Source organism: Marmota marmota, unplaced genomic scaffold, assembly GCF_001458135.2.
Source record: "Marmota marmota marmota unplaced genomic scaffold, marMar, whole genome shotgun sequence".
In the NCBI taxonomy this organism is placed as follows: Eukaryota; Metazoa; Chordata; class Mammalia; order Rodentia; family Sciuridae; genus Marmota; species Marmota marmota.
This window is the reverse complement of record NW_026000222.1, coordinates 1586205-1613784: the sequence shown is the minus strand read 5'-3', so window position 1 is coordinate 1613784 and position 27580 is coordinate 1586205. Positions and strand designations below refer to the sequence as shown.

The 27580-nt window shown below is 57.7% G+C and overlaps 1 protein-coding gene and 2 long non-coding RNA genes across 5 annotated transcripts; 1 reads left to right on the top strand and 2 right to left on the bottom strand.

Annotated features, from left to right (window-relative positions):
• Nucleotides 1-4788: 4788 nt before the first annotated feature.
• Ca5a (carbonic anhydrase 5A) lies at nucleotides 4789-22667 on the bottom strand. Its single transcript, XM_015495978.2, has 7 exons — nucleotides 22371-22667; nucleotides 18154-18333; nucleotides 12054-12172; nucleotides 10216-10311; nucleotides 10046-10108; nucleotides 6049-6204; nucleotides 4789-5031 (listed from the first exon to the last, which is right to left on the bottom strand). Exons 1-7 carry the CDS (start codon nucleotides 22525-22527, stop codon nucleotides 4897-4899), a joined length of 906 nt encoding a protein of 301 aa, XP_015351464.1. The 5' UTR covers nucleotides 22528-22667; the 3' UTR covers nucleotides 4789-4896.
• LOC107150832 lies at nucleotides 22650-25681 on the top strand. 3 transcript variants are annotated; one of them, XR_007343633.1, is made up of 4 exons: nucleotides 22889-23004; nucleotides 23813-24001; nucleotides 24619-24919; nucleotides 25037-25681. It is a non-coding gene; the product is annotated as an uncharacterized LOC107150832 (long non-coding RNA). The 3 variants fall into 3 exon arrangements; XR_007343632.1 differs by lacking the exon at nucleotides 22889-23004 and adding an exon at nucleotides 22650-22777 and having other exon boundaries at nucleotides 24619-25681; XR_007343631.1 differs by having other exon boundaries at nucleotides 24619-25681.
• On the bottom strand, nucleotides 24090-27567 carry LOC125613142. Its single transcript, XR_007343634.1, has 2 exons — nucleotides 26459-27567; nucleotides 24090-25825 (listed from the first exon to the last, which is right to left on the bottom strand). It is a non-coding gene; the product is annotated as an uncharacterized LOC125613142 (long non-coding RNA).
• Nucleotides 27568-27580: the final 13 nt, after the last annotated feature.

Genomic DNA, 27580 nt, shown 5'->3' with positions numbered 1-27580 from the left:
GCCTGCCCTGGTGACTCCATGGTGTGTGGAACAGCAGTCCTCAGGCTGTGCCTGCCCTGGTGACTCCATGGTGTGTGGAACAGCAGTCCTCAGGCTGTGCCTGCCCTGGTAACGCCAGTGTTTTCCGTAGGGTACTGCAGTTTGGGTGTGAGTGCTGAGGTGGATGATCCCACCTTGTTTGTATGTGTGAACCACCACCTCCCGCTGGTAGAACCATTAGCCATAATTGAAAAGTAAATTCATCCTGTTAATGAGAATGACCACCGTGAGCTTATCAAATCAATCAGAAGCCATGGATGGTGGGTGATCCAACTTGTGTTGGACTCATGAGCTTTCAGACACCCAGACCTGAATGAAGCAGCGCCCTCACTGGCACCCATAAAGGGTGGCACCCTGCCTGCATCACCTGTCACTCATCCCGAGACTTGCCCAGAATAGTCATCTCAGTGACAAACCTCTGAATCTCTGTCTTTGGGCTTGACCGATTGTGACGATCACCAAGCCCCACTTCACACCGACATCTCAACCTGCCTCCACACTGACACTCTGAAGCTGCCATCTATGTGGACCGTGGCTCTGAACAAGCTCGTTGCTGGTTCCTAATCTTGTCCGACCACCTGCAGCGACTCTGTGTGCACACCTGCTCTCTGCCTTTGCCGTTGCTCAGCCTCCTGGACCCTGTGGCTGCCTTGACCCTTCCTTAGCCCTTCTGTAACAAAAAGCTGTGGAGGCAGATGTGTGGCTTGAGTGTTCAGATGTTAGAGAGAAGCTCAGAATAAAGGACCTGCCATTGCCAGGCTTCGGACCGCGGGCGGCCACAGTATCCAGAGAGCTGCTGCCGCGGAGCGTCAGTCCTGACCTGTGGGCAGCCATGGGTGTGTCTGTCTAAGTTAATGACACACACTCCTGACGGGGGAGACCCCGAGTCTGGCTCTGGTGCTGGGTGGATGGAAGCACCATTTCCTGTGAGGGGGCCATGGGTGCTGAGCTGGGGACATGGCAGCAAATGCCATAGCCCACTTGGGGGCAGGAGGGGGAGTCAGTGAAGCCCGGTCAGCATGTGCACACACATCCTCGGGCTCAGGGGCCTTCCTGGGGACATGCGGGGACTCGGCAGGGGAGAGGTGGCACCTAAGCCCCTAGGAATGTTCCTGGGCAAAGAGGTCGGGGGTCCTGGATGGCCCAGGGACGGCAATGGGGAGGGGGGGTAGTGGGCAGTGGGCGCTGTCCTTAGAGGCTGGCCGGGTGGGGGGCCGCTGGGCGAGGCCTGGCCCCAGCCCACAGCAGCCCGTGCAGGGGAGGCCCAGGCCGGAGCCGCAGCGGTTCTCATACTTTGTGATCTTACAAAGGAGACAGAACATGAAAGCAAAGGCAGGAAGCCGTGGGCTCTGCACGTCGGCCAGAAGTTCCCAGGACAATGGCCCCGGGGCTCCTCAGAACGCAGCCCCGGCCACCCCTCCGCTCGGCCAGGCCTGGAGCTGCCCTGTTTGTTTTTGTGCCGGTGCTTTGAGGGCTCCGACCTGCGTCTTTCCTCTGCGTTCCAGGGCTGTGTGTGCAGCCTGGTCCCTTCCCGGGTGCGTCCGCCTCTCTAGGCTGACATCAGCTCTTAAAATAGCCCCCGAGACCACATTTTCAGGAGGCAGAGACTCTGTGTTCTCGGGGGAAAGTCCCTGTCACGGCTGAAATGAAGAAGGCAAACTGCCAGCCTCAGGGGGTGGGCACGACAGCATGGCACAGTCCACGGACCCCCAGCCCGGGTGCCCGGTCCTTCCTCCCTCTGCATGGTGGGCCTTTCACACTCTGTCCCCGGGTCCCTGGGAACGGACAGCTTGTGGAGAGTTGGCTGTAGATTCTGTCGCCACCAGAGCTGGACCCCGAGACCCGACCTCCATCTCGCCCCTCCAGAGCCAGCAGGGTGGCACCTCCTGGGGCACGTGGTGGCGCAGGCGCTCCTCTCTGATGGGCCTTCCTTTGACTGCAGTCATGGTGGACGCTGTCCTCTGGGCTTGACGTCCAGGGATTTCTCTCTGCTTTACTCCACGCGTTTCCTTTACTAACCGCACACACTGAAGGGCAGGAGCAATGAGCTGCCCGGCCCCGTGCCTAGGGGAGACCCACAGGCTTCTCAGCCTTGCAAGTGAGACTCGGTTTCCCCACTAGGAAAGGAAGGGCTTCAGGGGACACTGGCAGGACTCCTGACAGCTCTTGTCCCTCCTACGCCACGCAGCCACCTGGAGAGATTTGGAAATGACAGCACTGTGTGCTTCAGGATGAGGGCGGCCTCCGCATTGACCCTGGCCTGCGGTGGATGAGGACCGAGTGTGTGGGGAAAGGTCAGCCTGGTGCGGGAGTGCAGCCCGCTGTGTGCCCAGCCTCTGGTGCCAGCGCGGCCTGCAGCGGGCAGACATTCCTCACTGAAAGGTCCTGAGTGAGGGGAGCCGGTCACAGGAGCAGGGCAGGAGCACCTGCAGCAGACCTCTGCTTTCCCACTTGTGTCTGGACACCCAGGCCAGCATGACCTCTCGGCCAACAGGACACAGACGTGATCTTCTAAAAGCAAAACACTTTCTTTTTTAAACACAGCCTTGAGCCAACACCTGGGGCCTGGGAGGGGCGGGCCTCCTGGTGACGCTGGTGACCCTGACACTCACTAGTGCCAGAGGCCCTCCGGTCCCGTCCCAGGGCTGGTGTCCTGTCTGCAGGGGCCGAGCAACTGCAGGGCCGGGGCCTCCCGAAGGCACCCACGTCCTGACGCCACTCAGTGCAAGATTTGGGGCTTCTGACCTCCAGAACCCTAGGAGCCAACCTGGGCCCACGAGAGGCCACGGAGCCACGAACTCACATTCACACGGAGGGCAGCCCCGTCGCCAGAGGATCAGCAATGGCTGCACTTTCCCAAATGACAAGAAATACTTGGGTGTCCAAAGTACACCGAAGAATACCTCCACCTGTCCCAGAGACCGGATCCAGGGTCGGAACCAGCTCCAGGCCACCCAGGTGTCACCCAGCCCCTGGGAAACAAGGAGAGTTCTGTGGCCTCCTGGTTGGACATCCAGGGGCGGCCATCGCCGGGCGCAGGCGTTGGTCTCTGCAGGAAGAGATGTGCTCCAGGAAGCTGCTTGCTGCTTTTGGCTGGGGCCAGGCTGCCGGTCACGGCCACCACAGGAAGGCCTGAGACGGAACAGGCCCAGCCTCTGCCAAGGGAAGCTGCAGGTGCAGCGCCCACTTTGATCCCTGAGGCTGTTTGAGGAGCTCAGTGAGGGTTTATCCTGTGTCCCCAGAGCCACAGGGGTCATCACTGGGCTGGACAGACAGCAGCATCTACTTGTTTTTCTGTGCCGTTTCCCGTTGTTTATCTGACAGTGAGCTGATGTTCAGAGAGGGCCATTAGGTTGTTTGCAGAACCCCGTCTCCCCTGAAGGAAGAATTTTAATGCTATAAAATAAAAATATTATATTGGTGGGGATTTTATCTATGCACATGATCAGGAAAAACACAAAAACTCCTGCTGTGAGGCAGAAGGCAGCTGTTGGCTCACAATTTGCCCAGGTGGAGCAGCGGGCAGTCTGGATCCAGGGCTGGAGCTGCAGCCGGCCGGCTTCCTGGTGGGCCAGTCCCCTCAGTGGAAGGAGCTGCCAGGAGCTCTGAGCTGGCCCTTCATTCACTAACAGATATTCACCGAGCACCCCTCCCCGGCCGCGAGCCAGGCTCTGTCCTAGATGGCTCAATTGTCCTTGCCCCAAGGAGCTTAAGTTCCCTGAGGCAGAAGCAGTAAGTACAGAGCACACCTGGCAGCAGGTCCTGGGAGACACAGGGTAAGGCCTGGAGCAGGACGGCGGCGGAGGCTGGTGCAGAGGCCGGGGGACTCCAGGTGGAGGCAGGAGGCAGCAGGACCCAGCCCCATGGGGCAAGGTGAGGGGCTAGGCAGAGGAAGGTGGGACAGTCATTGCAGGAGCCCAAGGCACAGGGTCAGGGCCTGGCCTAGAGACTGCAGGAAGCCAGGGTGACAGCTGCGGCAGGACGGCACCTGGGGAGCACAGGGGCTTCTGAGGCCTGGGCGCAGTGGGCCTTTGCCTTCCCGCAGTGCAGAGGAGCTGAGCCAGGAGCCAGAGTCCAAGAGCAGGCAGGGAGGGGCACCCCGGCCTCGATGCGGAGTGCCCCTCCTCCTGCCCCTTCCAGCCCCCACCTGCCCCAGTGCGGGTCTCGGAGTTGGAGATGTCCACATCCTAATCCTGGAATCTGTGGCTGAGACCTTGTGTGCAAAAGGGGGCCCACAGAGGGGATCAATCCGAGGGGCTTGAGACGGGAGGTCATCCTGGATGATCTGGTGGACGCATGATCGCAAGGGTCCTTTAACCAGAGAGGCAATGGAGGAAGCCTCTGGAGGGACGCAGCCCTGAGACACCCCGACTTCAGACCCCTGGCTTCCCAAATGGAGCTCACCGCTGTTCTAGGCCGCGCAGTCCCTCCTTCTGTGTTCCAGTGGCCAAGGACTCTGAGACCCCCAGGGACTTGGAACTGGGGAGAAGGGTGTTAGTCCTGGTCTTGTGTGGTGTGGGGACTCTGGGGTGGCCTTGAGAGTGGACAGTGGAGGACACCCCTATGCAGGGGGACGAGTATAGCTGAGAGAGGCGAGTGGGCAGCCTTGGCCCAGGTGGCTGCTGGCCCCGGGGACCACCTTCTACTTGCCTGCCCTGGGTCCCACAAGACAAGGACATTCAGCATCTGTTCCCTGTGCCCTGAGGCGTCCTTAGTGATTTCTTTCCCTTGCAACTTAGAAGCACATCATGGGGACAACACTCTTCCTCTCTTTTAATCCGAGAAGCACAGTCAGCAGAGTGGGAGCCCTCGCACGGTCCGCGCTGCCTACTCTGTGGACATGATGGTTCTAGGACCTCATCCCCACTTCAGTGGCCTGAAGGACGAGCGGACCCTCCGGCCCATCAGGGGCTGGCGTGGGCGACAGTTGTCCACCATGATCTCCTCCTCTTCACCGAGCGGGGAGAACAGGAGCTCCCGGAAGGCGGAGACCTGGAAGAGAGAGCCACGGAGAGTGCAGGGAGCCGTCCTGCCCCTGGGTCCCTCACACCTTGCACAGGCCCCTCCTACGCCAGATCAGGGATGGCCCTGTGTGGAGGACACTGGACGTGATGCCAGGCGGCTCCCAAGGGAAGGTCTTAGAGGGCATCACGATGGGCAGCTTGGTCTTTAAGGCCACTTTCTCTGGAGGAAACCATCTACCATATGAATACTCGAAAGCCCCGGGGACAGCCACAAGGACAGGAAGTAAGGCCCCCATCCAACAGCCAGCAGCCTCGTGCCAGCACCTGGGGATGAGTCCTCCAGCCCCCACCGAGCTGTCAGGAGGGAGCAGTTCCTGCTCGCAGGGCACCGTAACCCCACAAGGGACTGCAAGCAAGGACCAGCCAGTTCCTAAGCCCACAGAGACTTTGAGAGAAAATAAATACCCACTATCAGTGATTAAGTTTGGAGCTCTTTGTTACACAGTCATAGATGATTAGCGCACACTGCCACTCCTCCACATCTGTGGGTTCTGCATCCTCGGATTCAACCAAGGCAGAAGTTAAAACTACTACCCCCCCCCAAAAAAATTCTGTCTGTACTGAACATGTACAGACATTTCCTCTGTTCCTTATCCCCGAACAAGAAAACCATTTACATGACACCTACATCGTGTTAAGTATTAAAAGTAACCGAGGGATGACTTGGGGTATATTGGGGACGTGAGCAGGTCCTGTGCAAACACTGGGCTCAGGGACTGCGAGGATCCAGCTATCTCCCCCCAATCCAACCCCAACCCTAACCCTAACCCTAACCCCAGCAGCTCCGTGTCAGGAGACCCGTGACAGGCGGGGCCCGGCACCTTCTCCACCAGCCCACACAGCTGGGATTCCTCCCAGTCAGGGCCGGGCAGGGACATCAGTGGTGCCTGAGGGCGAGCTCCAGGGTACTCCTGCACAGAGTTTAGTGGAGCTGCCCCAGGAGGAGACCCCCACACAGGCCACGACCCCGTCCCAGCCCACTCACCTGGCTTGCAGCCACCTCGACGGGCTGCTTCTGGATGATCCAGGTGACAGATTCTGCCAGGGGCGGGGTGGTGAGGGAGCCCGAGTAGGTCCAGTAATCCTGGCAGGCAGGCAGCAGACAGGAGGGGCTGAAGGGGCCCATGGCCGCCCGCATGTCCTGGGAGCAAGAACGGGGGGGGGCATGGTGTCAGTGCTGGATCGGGGGAGTGGGGCGACCGCCCTGCGTCGGGGAAGGTACTTCCCCAACAGGCCACTCTAGGCAGCTGCCACTGCCTCGTTCTGAAGCAGGGACAAGAGGTTTCCACCCAGACTCACGACTTCCCTGGAAAGCGCTCCTTCTCATGCCTCTGGCCGTGGAAAGCTCACACTGCTCTACTGTGATGAAACACGGGGACGCGCTGGTCCCCACCGGCTTTTACCAAGGCAGCAGGGCACCTGCATGTCCCCCGCTGTGCAGCCATCTTGGGCTCTGGGACTGTGCCACCCTCCACACCCAACGCCATCCCACCCACCAGCTCCCCAAGGGAGCCCTGGTGTCTACCGTGCCCCTTGCTGGCTGGTGGTGACCACTCCATGTACCTCCCTGAGTGGAGGCCTGCGCTCGGTCGGTTGTGCCGGCTGATTCCCCTGAGCTAACGTCCTCATGTGTCATCCACACTGAAGTGGGGGCCCGCTTTCCTGCTCGGGCCTGAACACTGCAGTGTGGGACCCCACATCCTGGTCTTCTCACCACAGAGGACCCCTCACCGGGGTGCCGGTCTGCTTCCCAGCTCCGGGGTTGCTGGTGCTGGGTGTCTTGGATGTGAGGGGTCTCGGGCGTGTGGCCTTCTGCCCCTGCACGTGTCCTCGGGGCTGGTCACACTGTGTGTGCATGTGTGAATGCTCTGGTCATGTTCCACCGCAGATGACCCCCCACGTCAAGGCCCTTCCTCAAGGACCTCAAGGCACCTGGCTAGAAGGCGACACTGGGGCACCCGGTGTGTGGGGTGGCCATGGGGTGAAGGCGCCTACTCCAGGGTCCCACTGAAGCCAGATTTAAAGTCAGGTAGTCCGTGTAGTTAGGTAAATCGGGTCTAATATCGAGTAAGATCCAAAATGGAGGCCAGGTTGAGAATGAATTCCCGGAAAAGCAGAACAACTCTTGGAATGTTAATGAAGTCCGGGAAATGCAGGACTACTCGTGGAATGTTAATGTCCCCAAGGCCCAGAGCCCATCCCAAAGAAGTGTTAATGAACAGCTCCCAGCAAACTTGAAGATGCTGACTCAGAAGTCCTTCCTGCCCAGATGACTTCTTTGGCCCACCTGGGCCCCACCCTCGGGCCTTCCCACCTACATTCCATCACTGAAGGAACTATAAGTGGGGAGACAACATCCCTTCCACGGATTCCATCTCGTGGTCCCCTTCTTCCTCCAGGAGAAGTCTTTTCTGCTGTCCTTTAATAAACCTCTACTTTCCACTCTGACCTGGCCTCGGCGTGCTTCTCTGGTGTTATACTTCAACATTGGGGAAGCGGTCAACAGCGGTAACACCACTGTCCTGGTCCATAAGCCGCTGTCCTACTTTCCTAGGATGGGCGTTCCACACGAAAGTCCACAGGACTCAGCCAGAGAGCGTGAAATTGGGGAGAAAAGGCAAAACTCCGGGGCAGGAGCAAAGGGCAGTGGAGGAGGGCGCAGCGGGAGGGCGCTGGAGCTGTGTGGGGGCCCAGACGGCGGGTGCTGTGATGCAGGGCGCTGTGATGCAGGGCGTCTTGGTGGCTGGCTGCAGGTGGCACTGCCCTCGATGAACTGTCCCCACCTACTGGCTGTGTGCTCCAAGGCAGGTTCCTCGCCTCACTGACCTCTGGTTCCCCAAGAGGTGAGAGTCCTAACCCAGAGGAAGGACCCATGGGGCCATTTGAGAGATTGAAGATGAGACCTATGTAGAGTGCTAGCATTTCCCTCCCAGTAAAATTTGGAGGTGCTGTCTCCCCGCTTGAGCCCAGGCAGGTTCCTATGGCTGGGTGGTGGGCAGGACGTCACAGAAGTGACGCGGGGTGGCTGTGGAAGCCAAGGCACGGTAGGGACCGTGAGTCCACCTGTCTCCTTCTTGAAGCTGTGCTCTTGAGGCCGGAGCACCCTGCAGAAGCCGCTGTGCTTAGGAGGCCCCGGGGGAGGGCCGGAGCAGGGAGGGACACCTGGATCCCTGCCTGTTGTCTCCCAGCTCTGGTGCTGGGCTCAGGGCAGCCTGGCCTGGAGGAGTGGTGGTGCCCCAGGGAGGAGTGGGCTGCTTCAGGTGGCCCCCCCTGGGGAGGGACTCACAGAGTACCCAGGGGTGAGTGGCACAGCCAGCCACCTGGCCCAGAGCTACTCCTACTACCGCCCAACCACTGGGAGTCAGAGTTGCCCTCCAGGCTGTGGTCTCCGAGTTTCAAGGACTGTAGCTAAGGGAAAGCACTGTTGTGACAAAGGCCACTGCAGCCAGGGGACTCAAACTCAGTGCTGAGTAGCAGTCCCCAGGCGTCAGGCAGCAGGTGTGGGTCTGCCCTCCCCTCCCCTGGGGACCGCCTGATCAGGAAGCCCAGGTGTGCCCCCTGCTGTGTCTCCACAGAGCGGGCATCCAGGCTCTGAGAGGCTGAGTACTTGCCCTGGGCCCCGCGGCTCGGAACTGGTGGATCAGCCTCTGAAGGGCTGCCCCGGGGCTCTGCTCACACTGTGCTGCTGTGGGAACGCCCAGAAGTCGAGGCTTGCAGACCGGAAAGCTGGGCCAGGTGACCTTCAGGTGCCTCCCATCCCCTGACCTTGAGGCCCTCCAAGGCTGGCCTCCGCCTCGTAAACTCCCCTCATCTCTGGAGTCTCAGCCTTATTCTTCATGGGGAGACTGTGGCCCAGCGATCAGCATTGGAACCAGAACTAAGCCCTGGCAGCACTTCCTCGATAGTCCCCAACCCAGGTCTCCCTGGGGTTTGCCCAGAACATTCTGTGTGAGCTCTGCAGACCCAGGGGAGGAAATCAGACCCCCATAAACATGGCCGTGCCGCCAGCTTTCTTCTTTCCCACCAAGAGGTGGAGCCCACCCTGCCCGGGTTGGGGGCTGGTTGGGAAACATCCGCACCCCAGGTTTATTCTGGCAGGGGCCTGGCACCTTGGCCTTGAGGCCCTCTGAGGGGGGAAGCGACCGGCTTGGAGGTCGGCACCAAGGGGAGGAGGTGGGAGATCAAAGCCTCTACGGCTGGCAAGGAAGGGGCTGCCTGGCTTTCAAGTGCAGCCACTCCTCGGCCCTGCGGCCCAGGGGGAAGAGCCCCCGCCGCACCACGCCTGCGGCCACCTTGGCTCCTTCCTCCTGGGGACTCTTTTGTTCGGTACTAAATAAATAAACCCTTTTCTTTGGAATTTCCACCTCTCCATCAAAGTCCCCTCTGGGCTGACCTTGGAGAAAAGCAACATTGTTCTCCTTGTCACCTTTCTGAGCCATGCCAGTGACTAAGGTGTGCAAAGGTCGCCTGTAGGGACAGGCAGGACCAGCCGGCCCTTCCCTCTCTGGACTCCATGTTCTCCAGGACAGGGGTGATCTGAATTAAGACCTTCCCAGAGCATGCCTGGCACAGGGTCAAGAGTGAGGTTCTGATTTGCTTTAGAAGGAACTTTATGACCAGTGGATGTCATCGCCTCGACCAAGCTAAAGATTTTTAAAAGCAAATCAGTGATGATAAGGGCAGTCCCACGGGCAGGCAGGAGTGTCCGACCCTCAGAAAGCTGCCTGATCCTGGGACACCCAAATCGACCCCAGCAGACGAGCTGAGGAAGAATGGGGTCTGGGAGCAGCAGTACAACTGCGAGTCCCTGAGGGGAGAGGTGGCCGGCCTCCCGGAGCCAGGCAGGACCCACTGGGAACCCCACCCCAGTCCCAGCACAGCACTGGTGCCACATGCCCCTGCCACTGCACCCTCCCCGCCCACGGGGGCTCCTCTGAACAGCCTGCCCGTCCAGCTAGCTGCTCCCCAGACATGGAACTCACCTTGTGCTTTATTTCTGGCAAGACGTCCACCAGCCTCTGCAGGGCCTCGTGGCGGGCCCCCACCTGCATGGCACAGGCACAGACGTGAGCAGAGAGGGGGCTGAGAACACGCCTCTGTGCGGGGCTGTGAGAGGGGCCGCCCGGTGCTGCAGCCCTGCGGGTGCCCTTACCTGCAGGAACACGGCCAGCACGGCCAGGCCCTTCTCCCCCAGGACAGCTTCCTCGTAAGCTGGGTACTTCACAGCGTTCCAGTGAACCAGGTGCAGCTGAAACACAGCAGCCAGGTGTGAGCGTCGGGTGCGGCTGGAAACACCAGGCGCTCGGCCTCCATGGGGCCGACACAGGGGCCACTTCATCACGTTAGTGAATCGTGTTATGGCCGCCCGGCGCGCAGGAGGCCAGCACCCTGGGGCTCCCAGGCACTTGGCAAGGCCACGGGCATGGGGCAAGGCGGAGACCACTGTGACTACAAGGTAGAAGAGGGCCACGGGATTACGCCAGACACAGCCCAGGACTGCAACAGGGCAAGTGGGTCCCAGATGCTGCCCCCTCCTGACCCTGGAGCCCAGCCCTGAACTTCGCCCGTGGCTCTAACACTCCTTCAGTTTCTGATGTAGGAAAATGGATCTGGGGTGGCAGACGTCTGCTGGACTCCACACCAGAGATGGCAGATGAGACGGGTTTGCCTGGAGGCTGGGGGTGAGCTGGGGAGGGGTCCCTCACGGGAGTGGGAGTGGGAGGTTGGCCAGTGTCCAGAGGATGGTGTGGCTCCCCAGTAGGGCCTGGGCCTCTGTGCAGCTGGCCCTCTGCCTTGGGTGCTACACTGGGGGATTCAGACCACCGCAGATTAAAGGCCTTGGGTCAAGATGCTGTGTCTGGGCTGAAGGAGCAGAACTCTGGTGTGGGTGGCAGGTGACCTGCAGATGGCCTAGAGCCTACAGGACGGGATGAGTCCTGCGCACAGGCACATGATGGGCTTGAGCACCGGCGGGTTGGTACCCAAGGGTACTGGGGCCAGTGCCCTGCAGGACCCAGGGACGAGTGTTCGTGTTTCTGCTAAGTGCCTGGCTTAGAGGTGGCCCAGGCCTCGAGTCCCTGGGCTCCTGGGTGCTGAGGAGCCCTCTCTGGCCAGCACTGCACTCTGCCGAGGCACTGGGCCCATGTGCTCTTCGCGGACCTCACTCCCAGCAGGAGCCAGTTGCCTGGCCACGAGCCCCTGGGATCCAGGGTGTGTCTGACGCTGCCCACCTGGAGCTCCCCGCGGCTGGGGCTCAAGGCCCTAGAAATGGGGGCTGCAGGGCCCGCAGGCCCCCCCTGAGTCATTCCCCTTCACAGACCCCCCTCTTTGCAGCCAGGTTTGCCTTCCCACCTGACCTCCACACCCCAGAGACGGCCAGCAGGGACCAGGCCCAGCCTGACTCGGAGACAGCCCCGTGGGTCCCCTGCTCTCACTTGTTACCCTGGCAGTCGAGGAACACTCAGGGGAGGAGGACCACAGCCCACCCTGCAGTGCCTCTGTGTGCAAGAGCAGAGGTGACAGCAGGCAGAGCTCAGGCACACATCCCCCATGGGCACCATGGGACAAGATGAACCAAAGCAACCCGTCACTTGGGAGGCACACAGATTCAGGGTTCAGTGGGGACAGTGGTGTGACCAGTGGACAAGGCAGTGTGGTACTCACAGGGTGGAGATGGCAGCCTCATGGATGCTGGTCCAGTTCTTTCTGTGTCTGAAAGTCACCACTGACCACTCCACTGTGATGATCATCACCATGCAGACCCCCTGTCTCTTCTTCTGCTAACTGAGCCTGCCTGCATCACCCTCCTCTTTGGACAATGGTGTGATAAAGTGGGTGGTGGATGCTAACTGCTCTGCCCGGAGCACTGAAAGTCCTGGGTCCCAGGAAGTGCCTCACATCTGGGCATCTGGGAAGGCTGGCATCTGCAGGAGAGCCTGGCACATGGAAAACACCGGGACTCGCGCTGCCTGGCCCACGTCACCTACGAACCTCGGCCGGGTACGCGTGGCCGTCCACCGTGTGCTCCGAGCCGCGCTCGTCCACTGCTCCCCAGTGGAAGTGGAACTGCCTCAGTCTGTAGTGGTTTTCCAAAGGCCCCCCGCTGATCCCTGCGAATGAAAGCGCAGTGTGTGACTCTGAGTTCCCCTCGGGCTACGGTGGTGCTGACCAGCACAGTGCCCAGGGTGGCCTCCTCAGGAGCTCGGCTAGCGTGACACTCGGGCTCAGAACGCAGCCTGCCTCCCCGGGGGGACCGGCTCCACGGTCCAGGGCAGGGCTGGGATCTGCACTTGGGCAGATCCTGTGGTTCAGCCCTAGTTGCTGCTCACGTGGAGACAGTCGGGCGTCTCCTCTTCAGCCGGAAGGAGTGCCGGGTGCCCGGGGACGGCCACTGCGCGGTACTGGATGCAGAGCTGGGGAGTGGCTCTGGCAGCTCGCGGGGCCCGGCTTCACCCGCTGCACAGTGTGCTCTGCATGGCCCTCCCGGGCCTTGCTGCTGTCAGGTCCCGGAGTGGCCAGCACAGGGGAATGTCCCTGGGTGAAGGATGCCACGGAGCACCCAGTGCATTTGTCCTCACAGGAAGTCCTTGCAGCAGAAGGCCTGGGGTGTGAGCCCCCGCGGCTGGCCAACTCTGCCAGGCCAGGAGAGCCCCCTGGAAGGGATAGCAGTCCTGGCCACCCCAGGATCTTCACGGCACCAGATGCACCTGTTAACCACAGGGGGGCGAGCTGGAGGGACCACAGGGACGGCCGCTCATGACAGCATCCTCTCTATGCTGACGCCCTGGACAGCTGGACTGGATGCAATCTGGTGGATGCAGTTGACAAGGCCCAGCCAAGGGTCACCCTGTCATCTCTCAGGGCAAGGCCCCTTTCTCTTTCCACCCGGTTCAGCACTTAGTTCAAGGAAGGGTCCTTGAAGGTACCTGTGGACCCCTGCAGGTGAAGGAAGGAATGGGAATGGTCATCGACTTGTTTGTCCAGTCATCCAGCCACTGGATAAGCAGGTCTGTGCGTCACAGTGGGATTTTGCCTTTTTCCTGGCAGCTTGGGAACTGTCTAGGATTTCTAGAAGAATCCACAGGACACTACAAGTACTCAAAGACTGGATTGGCAAGTCGACTTTGCCTCCAACTCGCTGTGTGATCTTGGGCAGGTGGCTTAGCTTCTCTGAGCCAGATCATCTCTACCTCTAAAAGGAGGCCTGCTGGCAGGAAAACGGAGACACTGTCACTTTGTGAGATGCTGTCAGGTGATGGTGACGATGCTGGTGGTGACCACACATCACAGAGCCTTTCAGGACTCCAACTCCTTCACTATTTTTTTTTTTTAATAAATTTTTTTTAATATTTATTTTTTAGTTCTCGGCGGACACAACATCTTTGTCTGCATGTGGTGCTGAGGATCGAACCCGGGCCGCACGCATGCCAGGCGAGCGCGCTACCACTTGAGCCACATCCCCAGCCTCCTTCACTATTTTTAAAAAAGAGCTGCCAGCTGTTGCTCGTTGTCCCCTCCAGCTCACACATCCTAGGACCCTGGGTAGGCACAGGAGCAGGTCTCCCTAAGGAATGATGTCCCCAGAAAAGCATGGGTCTTGCACCAGCTGGACGCGGCTGGACTTCCACCAGCAGGGCTTACCCACAAAGTCGCCCGGCCCTCCTTCCTGGTGGGGACCGCTGGGCGCTTTGGCTCTGCCGTGTCCGGAGGCAGAGGAAGGGCTTGGCTCTGCGGCCGGCTCTATCCTCCAGGGCCTGCAGCTGGGTTAGGAGAAACAGGAGTCACCTAGACCTGCCGAGCAGCGGAGAGCAGGAGCAGAGCCCAGAGACAGGGAGGTGCAGGCGACTGCCGAGCCCTGCCCTCCTCAGGGACGTGAAGCCCTGCAGGTCGGCCTGGACCCCAGAAGGCTGGCTCTGGCCCCTGCAGCAGGACGCCGCGGGGCCTGGATTTGTGAGTACTCTTCCCCAGAGGCCCAGCTGCCCAGAACGCTTCACAGAAACGCCTCACCAGCAGCAAAACACAACACCCATTTAAGTAAGAAACTTTCAGTCGGAGTCTGTCCTTTGGGATCCTGGGCACCTTCCCATGGCAAGGCAGAATGTTCCTCCTTCACGGGGCCTGTTCTGCAGACGGGCGGGCGTCTGCTCACTTGCGTGTAAACAAGGGTCTTGATTGAAACCATGGTTACCCCGGGCTGGAGACCCAGCCAGCTCGCACACACACCAAAAACCAAAACAGAACAACAACAAAAACTGCTGCGTCATTAAATAAAAACAGGGGAGACACCTGCGCAGCTCTGCTGGGAGGGAGTGTGAAAGGCTGGCCTGGTCTCCCCAAGTCTCTGTAAGGAAACGGGCTGAGGGTTCCTGGGTCTTGGGCTGGGCTGGAGCGCCCCCTGGTGGCACGTAGGTGGAAACGGACCAGGAATGGGGGGCCTTCCAGGAGAAAGGGCGGGAGCAGGAGCACACCCCTTGCTGGAGTAGGCCAGGAGGAGCCTCTGCAGCTAAAGCCAGGGAGGGGCGGCCAGGGAGGGGCGGCCAGGGAGGGGCCACAGCTTGGGCATGTTCAAGTTGGAACAGAAGATTCTCACCGTGACAATGTTTCCAAAATTAGGACTGACTGGCAAGACAGCCACCAGCCAATGGCCAGGGTGTTTATTTAAAGACTGGAAATCCCGGTTCTGCGGCTTTCTGCCGTAAGCACACTGCGGCGCAGTGTCAGGACTGGGTCTCGAGGCTCACCTGGCTCCTCCACTGGGAGCCTGGTCCAGGAATCCACCCCTCCCGGCCTTGGCTCCTCTCTGGGACGCGGGCCGAGCCCAGCTCTCACTGGCCAGGGTCTCGTGTCCCGGGTTCTCCGCGTGCCCTCCCCTGCTCATGCAGGTCCCGCGGTGCAGGACTCTCAGTGCGTGCTGTGAGCACGGCTAGCTGGCAGGTCCGGAGCGCCTCTGCCCGGGCACTGGGCAGGGACCTTTGTGTACCCAACAGACTGACCCGCAGAGCAGCCTAACTGCAGTCAGGAAACTGAGGCTCAGGGAGTTGTCACCTGCCCAGGACCCAGTGACCCGAGCCAGGTCTGCTGCTCCTCCAGCTTTCACAGCAGGCTTCGAGCCAAGTGCCACTTGCCAGTAAGTTGAACCCAGCCTGAGGCCACAGACTCAGATGAAACGATTTCTGACTGACCCTTCAGAGTGCTGCTCGGTGTCAGGGCTGTCCTTTAGTTCAAAAAGAGGTCCTCAGGGGAAGGGCTCTAGCGTGCCAGCCCCACTCCACACCCTCCGTCAGCAGGCTTTGGCACTGGTGGCCTCGGATAATACAGCCTCTGCTGCCACCAGGACGCTGCTGACAGTACCCACAGCTCAGGGCTTTTACCAGAATAAGCAGGCTTTGGTCAGACCCTGCGGTTTTAAGGCTAAACACTGGAATAAAAGAAGCTGGGCTTGGGGTGCCCGCCTGTAATCCCAGCTCCTGGAGAGACTGAGGCAGGAGGGTCCACGCTCAAGGCCAGCCTTAGCCACTTAGCCAGACCTTGTCTCAAAATACAAAGGGCTGGGGTGTGGCTTGGTGAAGTGCCCTAAGCTTCAATCCCAGGACTTGCTAAAGACAAAACAAGATGGAAGACCCTGAGAACTCCACATCACGCGGTGCCACAGGGGGCCACCAGGGGGCCAAGTGGCCATCACAGGGCAGAGGAAGGTCTTCACAACTCTCCCAGGCCCGTGAGGGCCACAGCTGGGGGCCAGGGCTTCACCTGTGCTGGCCTGGCAGAGAGGCCCTCCCAGAGCTCCAGAACAGGAGCTCACGTGCCCCGGGGAGTCAGCTCCGAGGCCGTCAGTGTCACCTCTGGTCTGAAAGCCAGGTGGACTTGAGCCCAGCCTCTGGGGCCATGTGGTGAGGTCCGCTCTGGCTACATCTTCATGGAACATGAAGGCAGAGGCCCAGCTGCAGGTGTGGCCTTGCCCGGTTCCTGTCACGAGTGGGAGCCCAGGGAACAGCAACACTGCTGTCAGAGCCGCCGGGGTTGCCACCACTGAGGCCACTGCAGTGTCACCCAAGCAGAGACTTGCCATGGCCACAGCCACTGCCCCCCAAACAGGAAGGAAGCAGAGACATGGATGGAGAAGCACACCTTAGGAAAGCGTCCATCAGGGGCTGGGGATGTGGCTCAAGCGGTAGCGCGCTCGCCTGGCCTGCGTGCGGCCCGGGTTCGATCCTCAGCACCACATACCAACAAAGATGTTGTGTCCGCCAAAAACTAAAAAATAAATATTAAAAAAAATTCTCTCTCTCTCTCTCTCACTTTAAAAAAAAAAAAAAGAAAGCGTCCATCAGAAGGCACCTGGCCAGCTGTGGACGTGTCAAAGGAGAAACCTCTCACTCAGCACCGAGCTGTGCATGCGCTCAGTACTGTGGGACGAGTTCCAGCAGCCTGTGCTCTGCGGGGACAGAGAAGGAGAGAGTGACAGGAACAGGGTCAGGAGTGTTATGCCAGGCAAGGAAGGCTGCTGTGGGGGACCTACACTACACTGGCCAGGACACAAGGACAGCCTCCTGTGGGGGTGACGTCCCAGCTGAGCCCCAAGGAATGAGTCTGTGTTCATTAGGTGAAGATGAAGGGAGAGAGGACAACAGGGGGAAGGAGAGCAGGTCGCATAGACAGATGGATGTTCCATGGGGCTGGACGTGGGGTCTGTGCAGAGGACACTCGGGAGGTAGGGCTGGGGGGCAAGAAGGAGCCTGCGGTGGCCAAGCAACAGGAGCCTCAGGCGCTGGATGTTGAGTCTGCACAAAGTGGACATGTCACGTGTGAGGACGCACCCGTGTCTGCCCTGGGCTGTGGAGCCAGGTCCCCCAGTGATGCATGCTCTGTTCCAAGCCTGAGTGTCAAGTAGCCGAGCTCTTGAGCAGGCCACCTTGGCACTGTGCCGGTGGAGAACATTGTCCCCAGGCCTGCTGGTAGAGAGCCGTGGCCGCCACTGTGAGTGTTTTGGGGACTGAGAAAGGAGTGCTCAAGGTCCCTAGTGGCTGGCGGGAGGAAACCACGCAGCGTGGACTCGGTCTCCCATCCCGGGCAGCAGTTGGCAAGAGCGGGTCAGCACTTAGCAGGGGTCCTCGACGCTGGCTGGGGCCCATTTTACACAGACAGGAGTAGCTACACAGTGGCTGCGGCCTAACAGCAGGGGCGCTCTGGTCACGGGAGGCCGCCATGTCCCGGGGACCTCCTTCTTACTCTGTTCACTCCTGCGGTCCTGAGGGGAGTCACTTGCCTCCGCTCTTGGCCACAGCTTGCTCCAGGGCTGGGTCATCCCCCGGCTAGCCAGAGTCACTGTGATCCACTCAGCCCAGGCCGGTGGCCGAGGCTGGGACTGCAGCTTCAGCCCAGGACTGTGGCTGACTTGCTGGGAGGGTCTTTGCTGCTTGCTCTGAGGGAGGTTGAACTTTCACCTTTGCCACCCTCAGGAAAGTCATGGCCCAGCCCAAGGCAGCCTGAGGCCACCAGAGAGAGCAGAGCCCAGAGAGGGCGCTGAGATGCAGGCTGTGGGGCTACACACCCCGGACATGGCCCTGTCCTGGGGACGCAACGAATTTCCCTCTTTGCTTAAGCCAGTTGGAGTTGTGTGTCTGCCACTTGCAATAGGAAAGAAGCCGTAATTAATGTGGGAATTCCTCACGCACAGAGCAAAAAGGAGCCCAGAGGCTGCTGGGGTGACAGGGTGCCATCTGGCCTTGGCTGGTGGCTGGGGGTCTGAGCTTCCCAGCTCTGCGCTCAGCGGCTTCACCTGAGAAGTGGCACCCGCAGTGTGTCACCAGGCCGCCTGGCTCTGACCTCTGCCCAGCCTAGAGGGAGCTGCTCCACCTCAGCAAGGCTCGTCCCCTTAAACCTGCATTTGGGCAGGTGAAGGGGCCTCCCCTCCTCAGGGGGCATCATCTCCCTGTCCCCGGCCCCTTCCCTCAGTCTTCCTGGGCCTCCTGTTCCCTGCCGACACGGTGTCAGGAAGGAAGGGTACTGCTCTCATCCCCCCTTCCTAAACTTGTGACCCTACTCATGGTGCAACAGAAGAGGAGACAGACCCCCAGCCAGACAGACTCACCTGACTGCTCAGCAGCATCGTCAAATTCTACCTGGAAGAAGTAGCCGGTGTTCCAGATGCACCGACAGGACGCGGGGTCATAGGACACTCTGAGCGGCTGCAGATGGGGGTCGTAGACACTGTCCCTCCGCTGGATGTTGATGGGAGATTGCCTGGTGCCCTCTGACTTGGAGACCTGGCCTAGGGACACAGGGAGAGAGACCCTGACTGAGCCACTGGATGGAGATGGCGGACACAGCCCAGGGCCTGCGCAGGGGAAAGCCAGCGCAGCAGGGAGCCCGGGAGTCCCCAGGCCTATGCTAAACCCTATGTGCCTTCCCAGGGCCCTTCACTCAGGCGCTCTGGACCCCGAGACTTGGAACCTCCTTCCCGCCCAGAGTGGAGACTCTGCCTGCATGTGCTAGGAGGGCCTCGACCTGCGTGCACTGTCCAGAGTGTGGCCACGGGGAGCCCAGCAGGGGCCTGGGGAGGGCAGGCCACACAGTGCATCGGGCCCTGTCCTGCGGGAAGGGTCACAGGACGTACGCCACCCGCAGGAGTAGCCTTGGGAGCTCAGCAGAGTTGCCCCTCACTCCAGGCCCACCCCCAAGCGTCTTGAGCTGGATTTTAAAGGAAGATCCAGGATCAGGAATATTTCGGAGGGGCTGGGGGTGTAGCTCGGTGGCAGAGCGCTTGCCTCGAACGTGCGAGGCACTCCGTCCGATTCCCAGCACCACATATAAGTAAGCCAATAAAATAAAGGTCCATCAACAACTAAAAAAAAATAAAAAGAATATTTCAGAAAACACAGAAAGGTTTGGAGGAGAAAAAGAAGGTGCTCAGGGCTGCTCCCCAGGTGGAAGGGCCCAGGCTGCTTTCTGGGGAAATGCCCTCATAGAGAGGTTTTTTTTTTTTTTTTAAGTTGTAGGTGGACATAATACCTTTATTTATTTATTTATTTATTTTATGGGGTGCTGAGGATCCAACCCCATGCCTCACATATGCTGGGAAAGTGCTCACCACTGAGCCACAGCCGCAGCGCACCCCCCGCCCCCCCATTTTTTTTAAATGAACAAAATGAACAAGGGTCCTATTCTGCATGTCATCTGGTAAGCACCAAGAGCTCATCTGATGGTGAAATAACAATGGTGCGATTTTGGTTTTTTTTTTTTTTTTTTTTTTTTTTTTTTTTTCCAGTGCTGGGGATGAACCCAGGGCAAGCGCTAAACACGGAGCCACCCCCAGCCCAGGGATTAGTTTTTAGTGATGCACTTGCACTACACACTGCTTAGGCCCTTGCTAAGTGGCCGAGGCTGGCCTCGAACTTGGGATCCTCCTGCCTCTGCTTTGTGAGCTGCTGGGATTCCAGGTGTTTGCTGCCATACCTGGCCATGCCATGATTTTTAAACCGGATTCTTTAGTGATGATATTTAGAATTTTCCCAACTTTTCATAAATTTAAACAGCTGTAATGAAGTTTGTCTTAGTTCTCTGTACACTCATCTGGATTATTTTCTTTCCTATAAACTCCTACCCACAGAGTTGAGGGTCAAAGGGCATCTTCAGAAAAATTCTAGAAAACTAAGAATTAAGAATTATAGTCCTACTGGGACCATCTCTCCCACCCTGAGAGTCTAATGGCTAGCGCTGTGTTTTGTTCTTTAACATACTGATGAACTGTTTTTAGGAGGTGGTGTTTAACAAGTAAGCATCAGAGGCCAGTAGGACACATCACACTTTTCTAAATTAGACGTAAAGATTGTAGAAACGTAGAGTATTTATTCTGAGATTATATATTTTCTACTTCGGTGATAAAAGTCCCTCTTGGGGACTGGGGATGTTGCTCAGGTGGTGGAGTGCTTGCTCTGCATGCACAAGGCCCTGGACTCAGTCCCCAGCACCACAACAATAAATGAATAAATAAAACAGAAAAGTCCTTCTTGTGGGAAATGGTGGTGGTGACGGTAGGTGGGTTTTCTGCTTTATGTTCCAGTTTTCCTTCCTGCTTTCCCACCGCAGGTGACGTGCATGGCAACCGTGGTGTCTCTAACCAGAGTGTGAGCAGGCCCTCTGCCCCTTCATATGCCCGTGCTTACATGGCCTCTGACACACTAGTGCTGGGTGGAAAGCCCTGGCGTCGTTGGCCACCTGCCCTTTACAGACCAGGGAACTAGCCCCGACTGAGACCCAGCCTTCTTGCGTCCCTGCTGAATGGCTGCCTTGGCTCGCCAGCTCTTGGTGGCTGACAGTGGAAGCCACCCACCCTGCCCTCCACTCTCCCAAGACCTGAAGTTCCACCATAGAATCGGGTGCCTGGTTTCCCTCCTGAGGGGCCCTATTTCAAGGAAAGTTCGGTAAATGAAGAGGTGAGGTGATCAGTGACCCTCACCCTCGCAGGAGGCAGCTGGGAGAGGTGAGGACGGTGGGACGTGGAAAGTGCACCTAGTGGGCAGTGGCTCTCAGCCTGGGCAGTGAGAGCCTTCTGCAGTCCTTTGGCTCTTTCAAGAGAAGATAAAAATGCAGAATTCATGCGAAGCCTCCAGTGTCCAAGTGCCGTTTTAAATGCTTTAAACGTGCAAGGCAGAGACACTGGGCCCCGAGCCGGCTCTGCCTGCTCCCCGGTCAGCACTCCCCAGATGCCGTTTTCTGGAGTGTGGGGACGAGGATTACAATGTGTTGGGGCGCACCTCTGCAACAGGCCTACCGAGGTCAGCTAGGACAGCGTGCACTGGGACGCACTGCAACAGTTATGGACACATACTTGCCCCTGCTCTTGCCTCACGCCCCGCAGAGACGCTGCACGCCACAGAAAGCGGCCAAGGCTGCTCCGGGGAGCGGCCAGGCCTGTGGTTGGCAGATACATCCACGAGGGCTCCTAGCAGCAGCTGCCCTCCAGCGGGTAGTCGCTCGGCCAAGCACTGTCCCATGCCTTCCCAGGAAGCGCCTCACTTCATTCTTCCAACACCGTTGTGCGGTGAAAGCTGTTATTAACTACCTTTTATAGGTGATAAACCTCAGGCTCAGAGAGGTTAGGATGCTTGCCCAGGGGCACACAGCTACAAGGTGATAGGGCCAGCATTCTGATCTGGTGTTCTGGTGCTGTTGAGGGGTATGCTAAGAAGAGAAGGGAGGATAGGTTTGAAGGTGTCTACACTTCAGGCAAGTGTATTTTGAACAGCCTCCAGCACCTGCAATCACATTTCTGTGGGCGAGGAGCAGTGTCCCGGGCTGGCCCAAAGCTGTTCGTGGAAGTCACCTCTGGGAATCAGTGTTGAGGGGCCCGGGGAGATCCACATTCTGCATTAGTGTCTTCCCTTCCCTGTTGAGACCTTAGAGGCAGGTCTGGGGCGGGGCCCAGGTGATGCTACTACTCTAGGGACCCCATGTGGAATGTCCCTGTTGCCGAAGGGACAGGGGTTGGGGATGGGACAGTGAAGGGGGGTAATGAGGTTTTTGCTCCAGACCCTTCTGTGTGGGGTGCAGACGTGGCTCTCCTCTCCCTGCTGACTCCCGGAAGCCCCACAGAGCAGCTACTGACCAGAGTCCTCCTGAAGTTGGACCAGGAGTGCCCAGGGATGGCGTCCCCCCTCAGGCCAAGTGCCCCCACCGCAGGCCAAAGTTGCCTCCCAGCGGAGCCAGTGCAGAGCCCAGGGGCTCCTGTGGTTTCCAGATGGGGTTCAACATCAGGTTGGTGTCCCTCCGGGGCAGCCCTGGAGAGGCTGGAATGTCCACCCGGAGTCTGATGTGCACCAGGTTTTCACACACTTGTCGTGCCCCTGTGCCTGGGACACAGCATCTAGGCATGCCTGTTTTACGGACGCGGACACTGAGGCTCAGGGCTGTGGGTCAGCCCCCCGAAGTGTCACTGGTGCCATCTCCAGTGGGTCTGCCCAGGAGCCCCGCCTTCTCTTGCAGGAGCAAGTGAGATGCTGGAGTTAGAACAGAACCTACAGCCGTGGACGCAGGCCCTGGGTGCACAGAGGAAGCATCGAAGTAAGACCAGAAAGAGGAAGGGCCCATCCAAGGTCGGGAGCACTGAGGACCCCTTGTCCCCAGCAGCACATCCTCCTGCTGACCCAGGAAATGGAGGGTAAATGACCTACTCAGGGTCATCAAATGCAAAAGAGACAGCAGAAATCTCAAACCAAGCTGGCTTGCTTGGGATGCTCTCATTTTGGAAACTTTCCTGCGACTCTACAGACTTCCAGCAGCGGCCGGGGCGCCTGCAGAGCTACTCACCTGCCTCATTCTGACTTCTCTGGGTGCAGGAATGCTGGGAGCACCGTCGTGCTGGCCTTGCTGCATGCCCTTGGGAAGTTCCCCACATCTGCTTGACCAAGAAGGCCACAGCTGAGGGCTTGCAGGGGTCCCTCCCCAGCACCGTGACCCTGAACATCTCTGGCTGTTCCCCAAGGAGGGCGACTTCCCCTTCGGACCACGCTTTGGTCAGGACAGCGAGTGAGGCATACCGCCTCTTTGAGGAGCTCACCCAAACCCCTGAGATGGTTAAATTTCAATCCGTGCCTGTCCCAGATTGTTGTGTGAGATGGTGTGTGGTTTGGCTCGGAGTGCTTGCATGGGGACAAGTGGCCTTCGCTGGGGACACACAACTCAGGTCACTGTGCTCTGGTCTGGTAAACAGCTTGGTGAGTCCACCAGGGAGTTAGAAAACGTGATGGGGAGCTGCTGTGAGCACAGGAGGATGGGAGGGCGGGTGGACGGGCAAAGTCCCGGTTCCCTGTGGTATTGACCTTGGTTTGGAGCCACAGGACACTCAGCAGCAGGCACAGGGCTCTGTTGGGTGCGTGAGCTAAGATGGTAGGGGCAGAAGCTCAGGAGTGGGGCCAGCTGCAGGCACAGGGAGACGCAGCAGGTGAGCAGGTGGCCTGTCTGCTCGGGGCTGCTGGGGCTGCTGCGAGGCCCCTTTCCACTAAATAGACATGACTCGATGCCAACCATCCCCCTGGAGCAAGAGCCCGTGGGTAGCGCCTCTTGTCTCAGCATAAACACCAACAGTGCTGCTCTCAGGCATGAAAGGGTCTGCATGTGGGTGGCAGGTTGTTTGGTCACCCTGGCCACATGGCCCGTGATGTTTGATGATGCCAGGCCACAGGAAGACCGCCTGGCGTGCCAGCGTTTGCTGCTGTGATTGCTGCTTCTGGTGTCAGCCTGTGGTCTCGGGGAGGGCGGGGATCCCGGCACCCTAGAGCAGCAAACCTCCAGGATGAGCCAGAGGAAGGGCTGTCACTTGGGCCCGGTGCTTCCAACAACCCTTCTCACAGCGTGAGCTGTCCTCATACGGCAGAGCCACCTCTGGGCTACCTCGTCTTCCACAGGGGCCTTTGCAAGTGCTCGACTTATTCACTAATGTCAGCGCCAGTGTCCTGTCTGTGAAGGCCCCTGCACTGCTGCAGGAAGCCCTCTGCAAGCCCTCCTGGGGCTGCAGGCTAAGTGCTTTGTCGAGGCCCAGTTGGCCCAAGCCAGCAGCTGGCCTCTCACTGTGCTGAGCTGTCAGCTGCCCTCTGCAGCCTGTCCCTGGCCACTCCACCATCCACAGTCTCCCTCTTTGAGGCCCATGCAGTCCTTGTGGGTCTGGGTCTTCCTTCCTGCCCTGTGGTCTTCCTGCAGGCCTCTGCTTTGCTTAGAAAACATCCGTCATCTTGTCCCTCCCCTCCTGGCAGGTGCCTCTTACACACCACCTCAGGTGCTGTGGCCGTACTGACAGAAATCTCTGTCCTGGAAAAGGACGAACAGTGCACATTCAGACCCCTGAGATGTCTGGAGCAGCTTGGAAGTGGACCGCGAAGTCCGCCTTGCCCAGGGTGGACTGCTGTAGTGACCTCCCAGTGCGGCCCTCTTGTTTCATGCAGGTAGATCTACACCCATAGCCACTTAATAATTTATCCTAATAATCTTTGTATCAGTGCATAGTTCTTTAAAAATGACAGAATATTCCACTGAAAGATGTACCGAAATTTATTCAATGACTAGCTCAACAGATGAGAATGTTATTTTGGTTTTGGTCTTGTACATGACACTGTCCTAAACATCTCTGAATGAGATTCCTAGCTGGGACACTTATGGGTCAGAGGACAAATATGCTTCAACTGTGATATTCGTGCTGAGTTACCTTCCTGGAGATTGTCTCTCACCCACTCCCTTTGCATTTCAACCAAGAGCTTTCATGTTTACCCAACCGGACACCTTTAAATTCCTGTGTCTACCTTGCGCACAAAGTGTCATTCAGTGGGCTTCACAGGTCTATAATTTTCTGCTAGAGTTGAAAATTCTCATGTGGAGTTGAAACGGTTAATTTTATGTGTCAACTTGACTGAGTCGTAGTGCCTAGAACATTGACCAAATATTATTCTGGATGTTTCTATGAAGGTGTTCTCTATATAGTAAAATTAACACTTAAATCTTAGTGGATTTCAATAAAGCAACTTACCCTCCATTATCTGGGTGGGTCTCATCCAATCGGTTGAAGGCTGAAGAGAAAGAAGACGGATTGCCCTGAACAAGAAGGAATGTGGCCAGCAGCCTGACTTTGACTTGAACCCCTTCCTGAGTCTCTAGCTGCCTGCCCTCCCTGTCCAACTTGGACTTGTTGAGCCGGCACAACTCTGCACCCATGCTGTTCTGCTGCCTGCAGACCCTGACGCTGCAGGGCTAATGGAAACTACAGGGCATTTTTCGATGGAGAAGGGGAGGTCCCGAGGTCTTTCCTTTCTGCTGGTGTGAGGCTTTCTTCATCCTCAGCCCAAGAGCTTAACTCAGAGCTTCTCTAGGTTTGTGTTTTCTGAAATGGAGTTTGTGGGCCCAGACAATGTTTCAAAGTGCAGGGAGACAAAACGGAACTTCTATTTTTATTTTCTCTGATCTTTTGAAATGTTCTGTTTTCCAAGTGTTTCGCAGAGCACAGAGATGGAGCACAATGCACCTCGCACCTCACTCGCGAGATGACTCATCCATCAGTCCTCCTTGATCGACGCACAGGCTGGAGAGCTTTCTATGGAAACAACTGAGTGGCCAGGGAAGTTGGGAGCCCACTCTTCGACAGCAGCCCTAAATTTCCCTGCATCCCTCTTGTCAAGGGGCAGTTCATTCTTTTTTAAATTTATTTTTATATTTTATTTTTAGGTGGACACAATCTCTTTTTTTAAATTTATTTTTTAGTTTTAGGTGGACACAATATCTTTATTTTATTTTTATGTGGTGCTGAGGATCGAACCCAGTGCCTCATGCATCCAGCCACATCTGGAGCCCCTTTTGCTTTTTACTTTGGGTCTAAGTTGCTTAAAGCCTCACTAAGTTCCTGAGGCTGGCTTTGAACTTGCCATCCTCCTGCCTCAGCCCCCTGAGCCGCTGGGATGATGTTGGGTGCATCACTGCTCCCAGAGAAGTGTTTATTTTTATGTGACAGAAATGGAAATCCATTTCTATATGCAACCGAATGCTCCCCTGACAATCCCAAAGTGCAGAGGGCAGTTACATCCTAGTTAAAAACAAATAGACCCGCATTGGATTAAAATTTTCCAGACACATGGACATTTCTTGGTGGGTTTGCCGGCTCATTTCTTCTCCCCTGGATTTTTTCATAGCATGATTTTGGGTGCACACCTCTGTTGACTTTGCAGACCACACACCTGTTCCCTCTGCCATCCATGCCCAAGGGATGCTTTGTAGCAGCAATGCTACAAAAATAGAAAAAAAAAATAGAAGGATATAGGGCGCTTCAAGCTGTCACTTGCCTGGCTGAGGTGCTGGCTCAACTGCAGTCTGTCCCACGTTTGAAGGGCAGCAGGGAAGGTGGGAAACCCGGCAGCCAGCAACCCAGAGTGAAGAGCTTCCTGTGCTGCTGTAAGCACTCAGCCTCTCCTTCTGGAAGGTGTGTCAACAACTGCTGGAGGAAAGGACCACCAAATGGACACATCAATGTGGACACTGGTGTTCCTGTGCATTCAGGCATGAGCTCAGGACAAAGGCTACTGATGCCGGCGATAGTTAGGCCCTGTCCGCTGCTAACTTCCTCTGAGTTTCCCCCGTCCACATGGCTCAGGGGTGGGCTGACCCCATTCTCTGACATACTTCAGGCTCAGCCAATCAGGACAGCATTGCCAGGTGACCTGAGCAATGGGAATTTTGCAGAAATTAAGGAGAAACAGGCATTTTCTCTCCAAGGAGATTTATTAAGGTAGCCAAGTATGTGTGTCATTGCTGGGGACCCTTCTCAAGACTCTGCCCAGCAATGGGAAAAAACAGAGTTCAGAGATGGGAGGGATGGAGAGCAGACTGAGATACTCTTATCTGTATCTCTCTCCCCTCACCTGGTGCAAGGGGTTTGGTTGAACCTTCAGGACATCAGCACTAGCATCTTCAGGTCAGGCGTGGGGCAGGGTTGTAGATGTCTTCAGGGAATCTAGGGAGCCTCATGAGTCATCCCTGCTGAGAGCCGCTCCAGGTGATAGTTGATAACAGGATAATCGACCAGGAAGCCAGCATTTGTTTACCAAGAACCATGAAGCATAATTTTAGAAAGAGAAGGCAATCAGACTGTTCACACCATGTGGGAGCCTGTTCACACCCGGGACCTGAGGCCAGTCAACAGTGGTAACTGTGAACACTTTCTTAGCAGGACTGTTATTATTAGTCTTTCCCATGGACACAAAGTTTTACAAAAACACTTGAGGGGGCGTGTAACTGTGCTTTATGCCTGCAGTCAGCACCTCCCAACAATTTGAAGTAACACACAACCCCCCTCACCCTGAGGGTGAAAAGCAAGCAGCAGCTCCAGGTGAGGTGTGACTGAGATGGCGGCTATGGCATGCCCACACAGTCCAGGGGGCTGGGGTCAGCAGGACCAGTCAAGCAGGCTGCAGGCCCAGGAACCGGCCCAAGGCCTGAGGAACTGAGCCCTGCTTCTGCATGAGTTAGTCCAACTTATATTCAAAATGGATGCTGAGCAACAGGATTCTAGTTCACCGGATTCTTGACCCAGCCTTTCCCCTTTCAGCAGGAGATCTTGCTTAGCAATTTCTCTCCTTTCTTTGACCCTCCTCCTGGCCTCTGGAGAGGACTGGTCCCTTTTAAACACCACTGTCTGTCCAGCACCCATGGTCCCTTCCTTGGAAGGTCTTTAAGGTGCTTTTGCTGTTAAATGCCCAGGACCAGCCTGTGTCTGAGCCTCAGGATTATTCTTGGCCCTTAACCTGAACAGTGGCCAAGGCTCGGTGTTCTCCTGCGAGGCCTATGGTTCGGACAGTGGGGAGATCGCTGGGCCCCAGCATTATTCCAGGGCGTCCTGAACCTGGATGGTCGCAGGGCCTGGGTGCTATTCTGGGAAGGAGGCTTAACCGTGGCGGCTGGATCGGGCCCCAGCTTTGCCCTTTCTGCACCGCGGGCGGAGTCCAGGCGGAGGACCTGCTTTCCGGGCGACAGGGGCTCCGAGG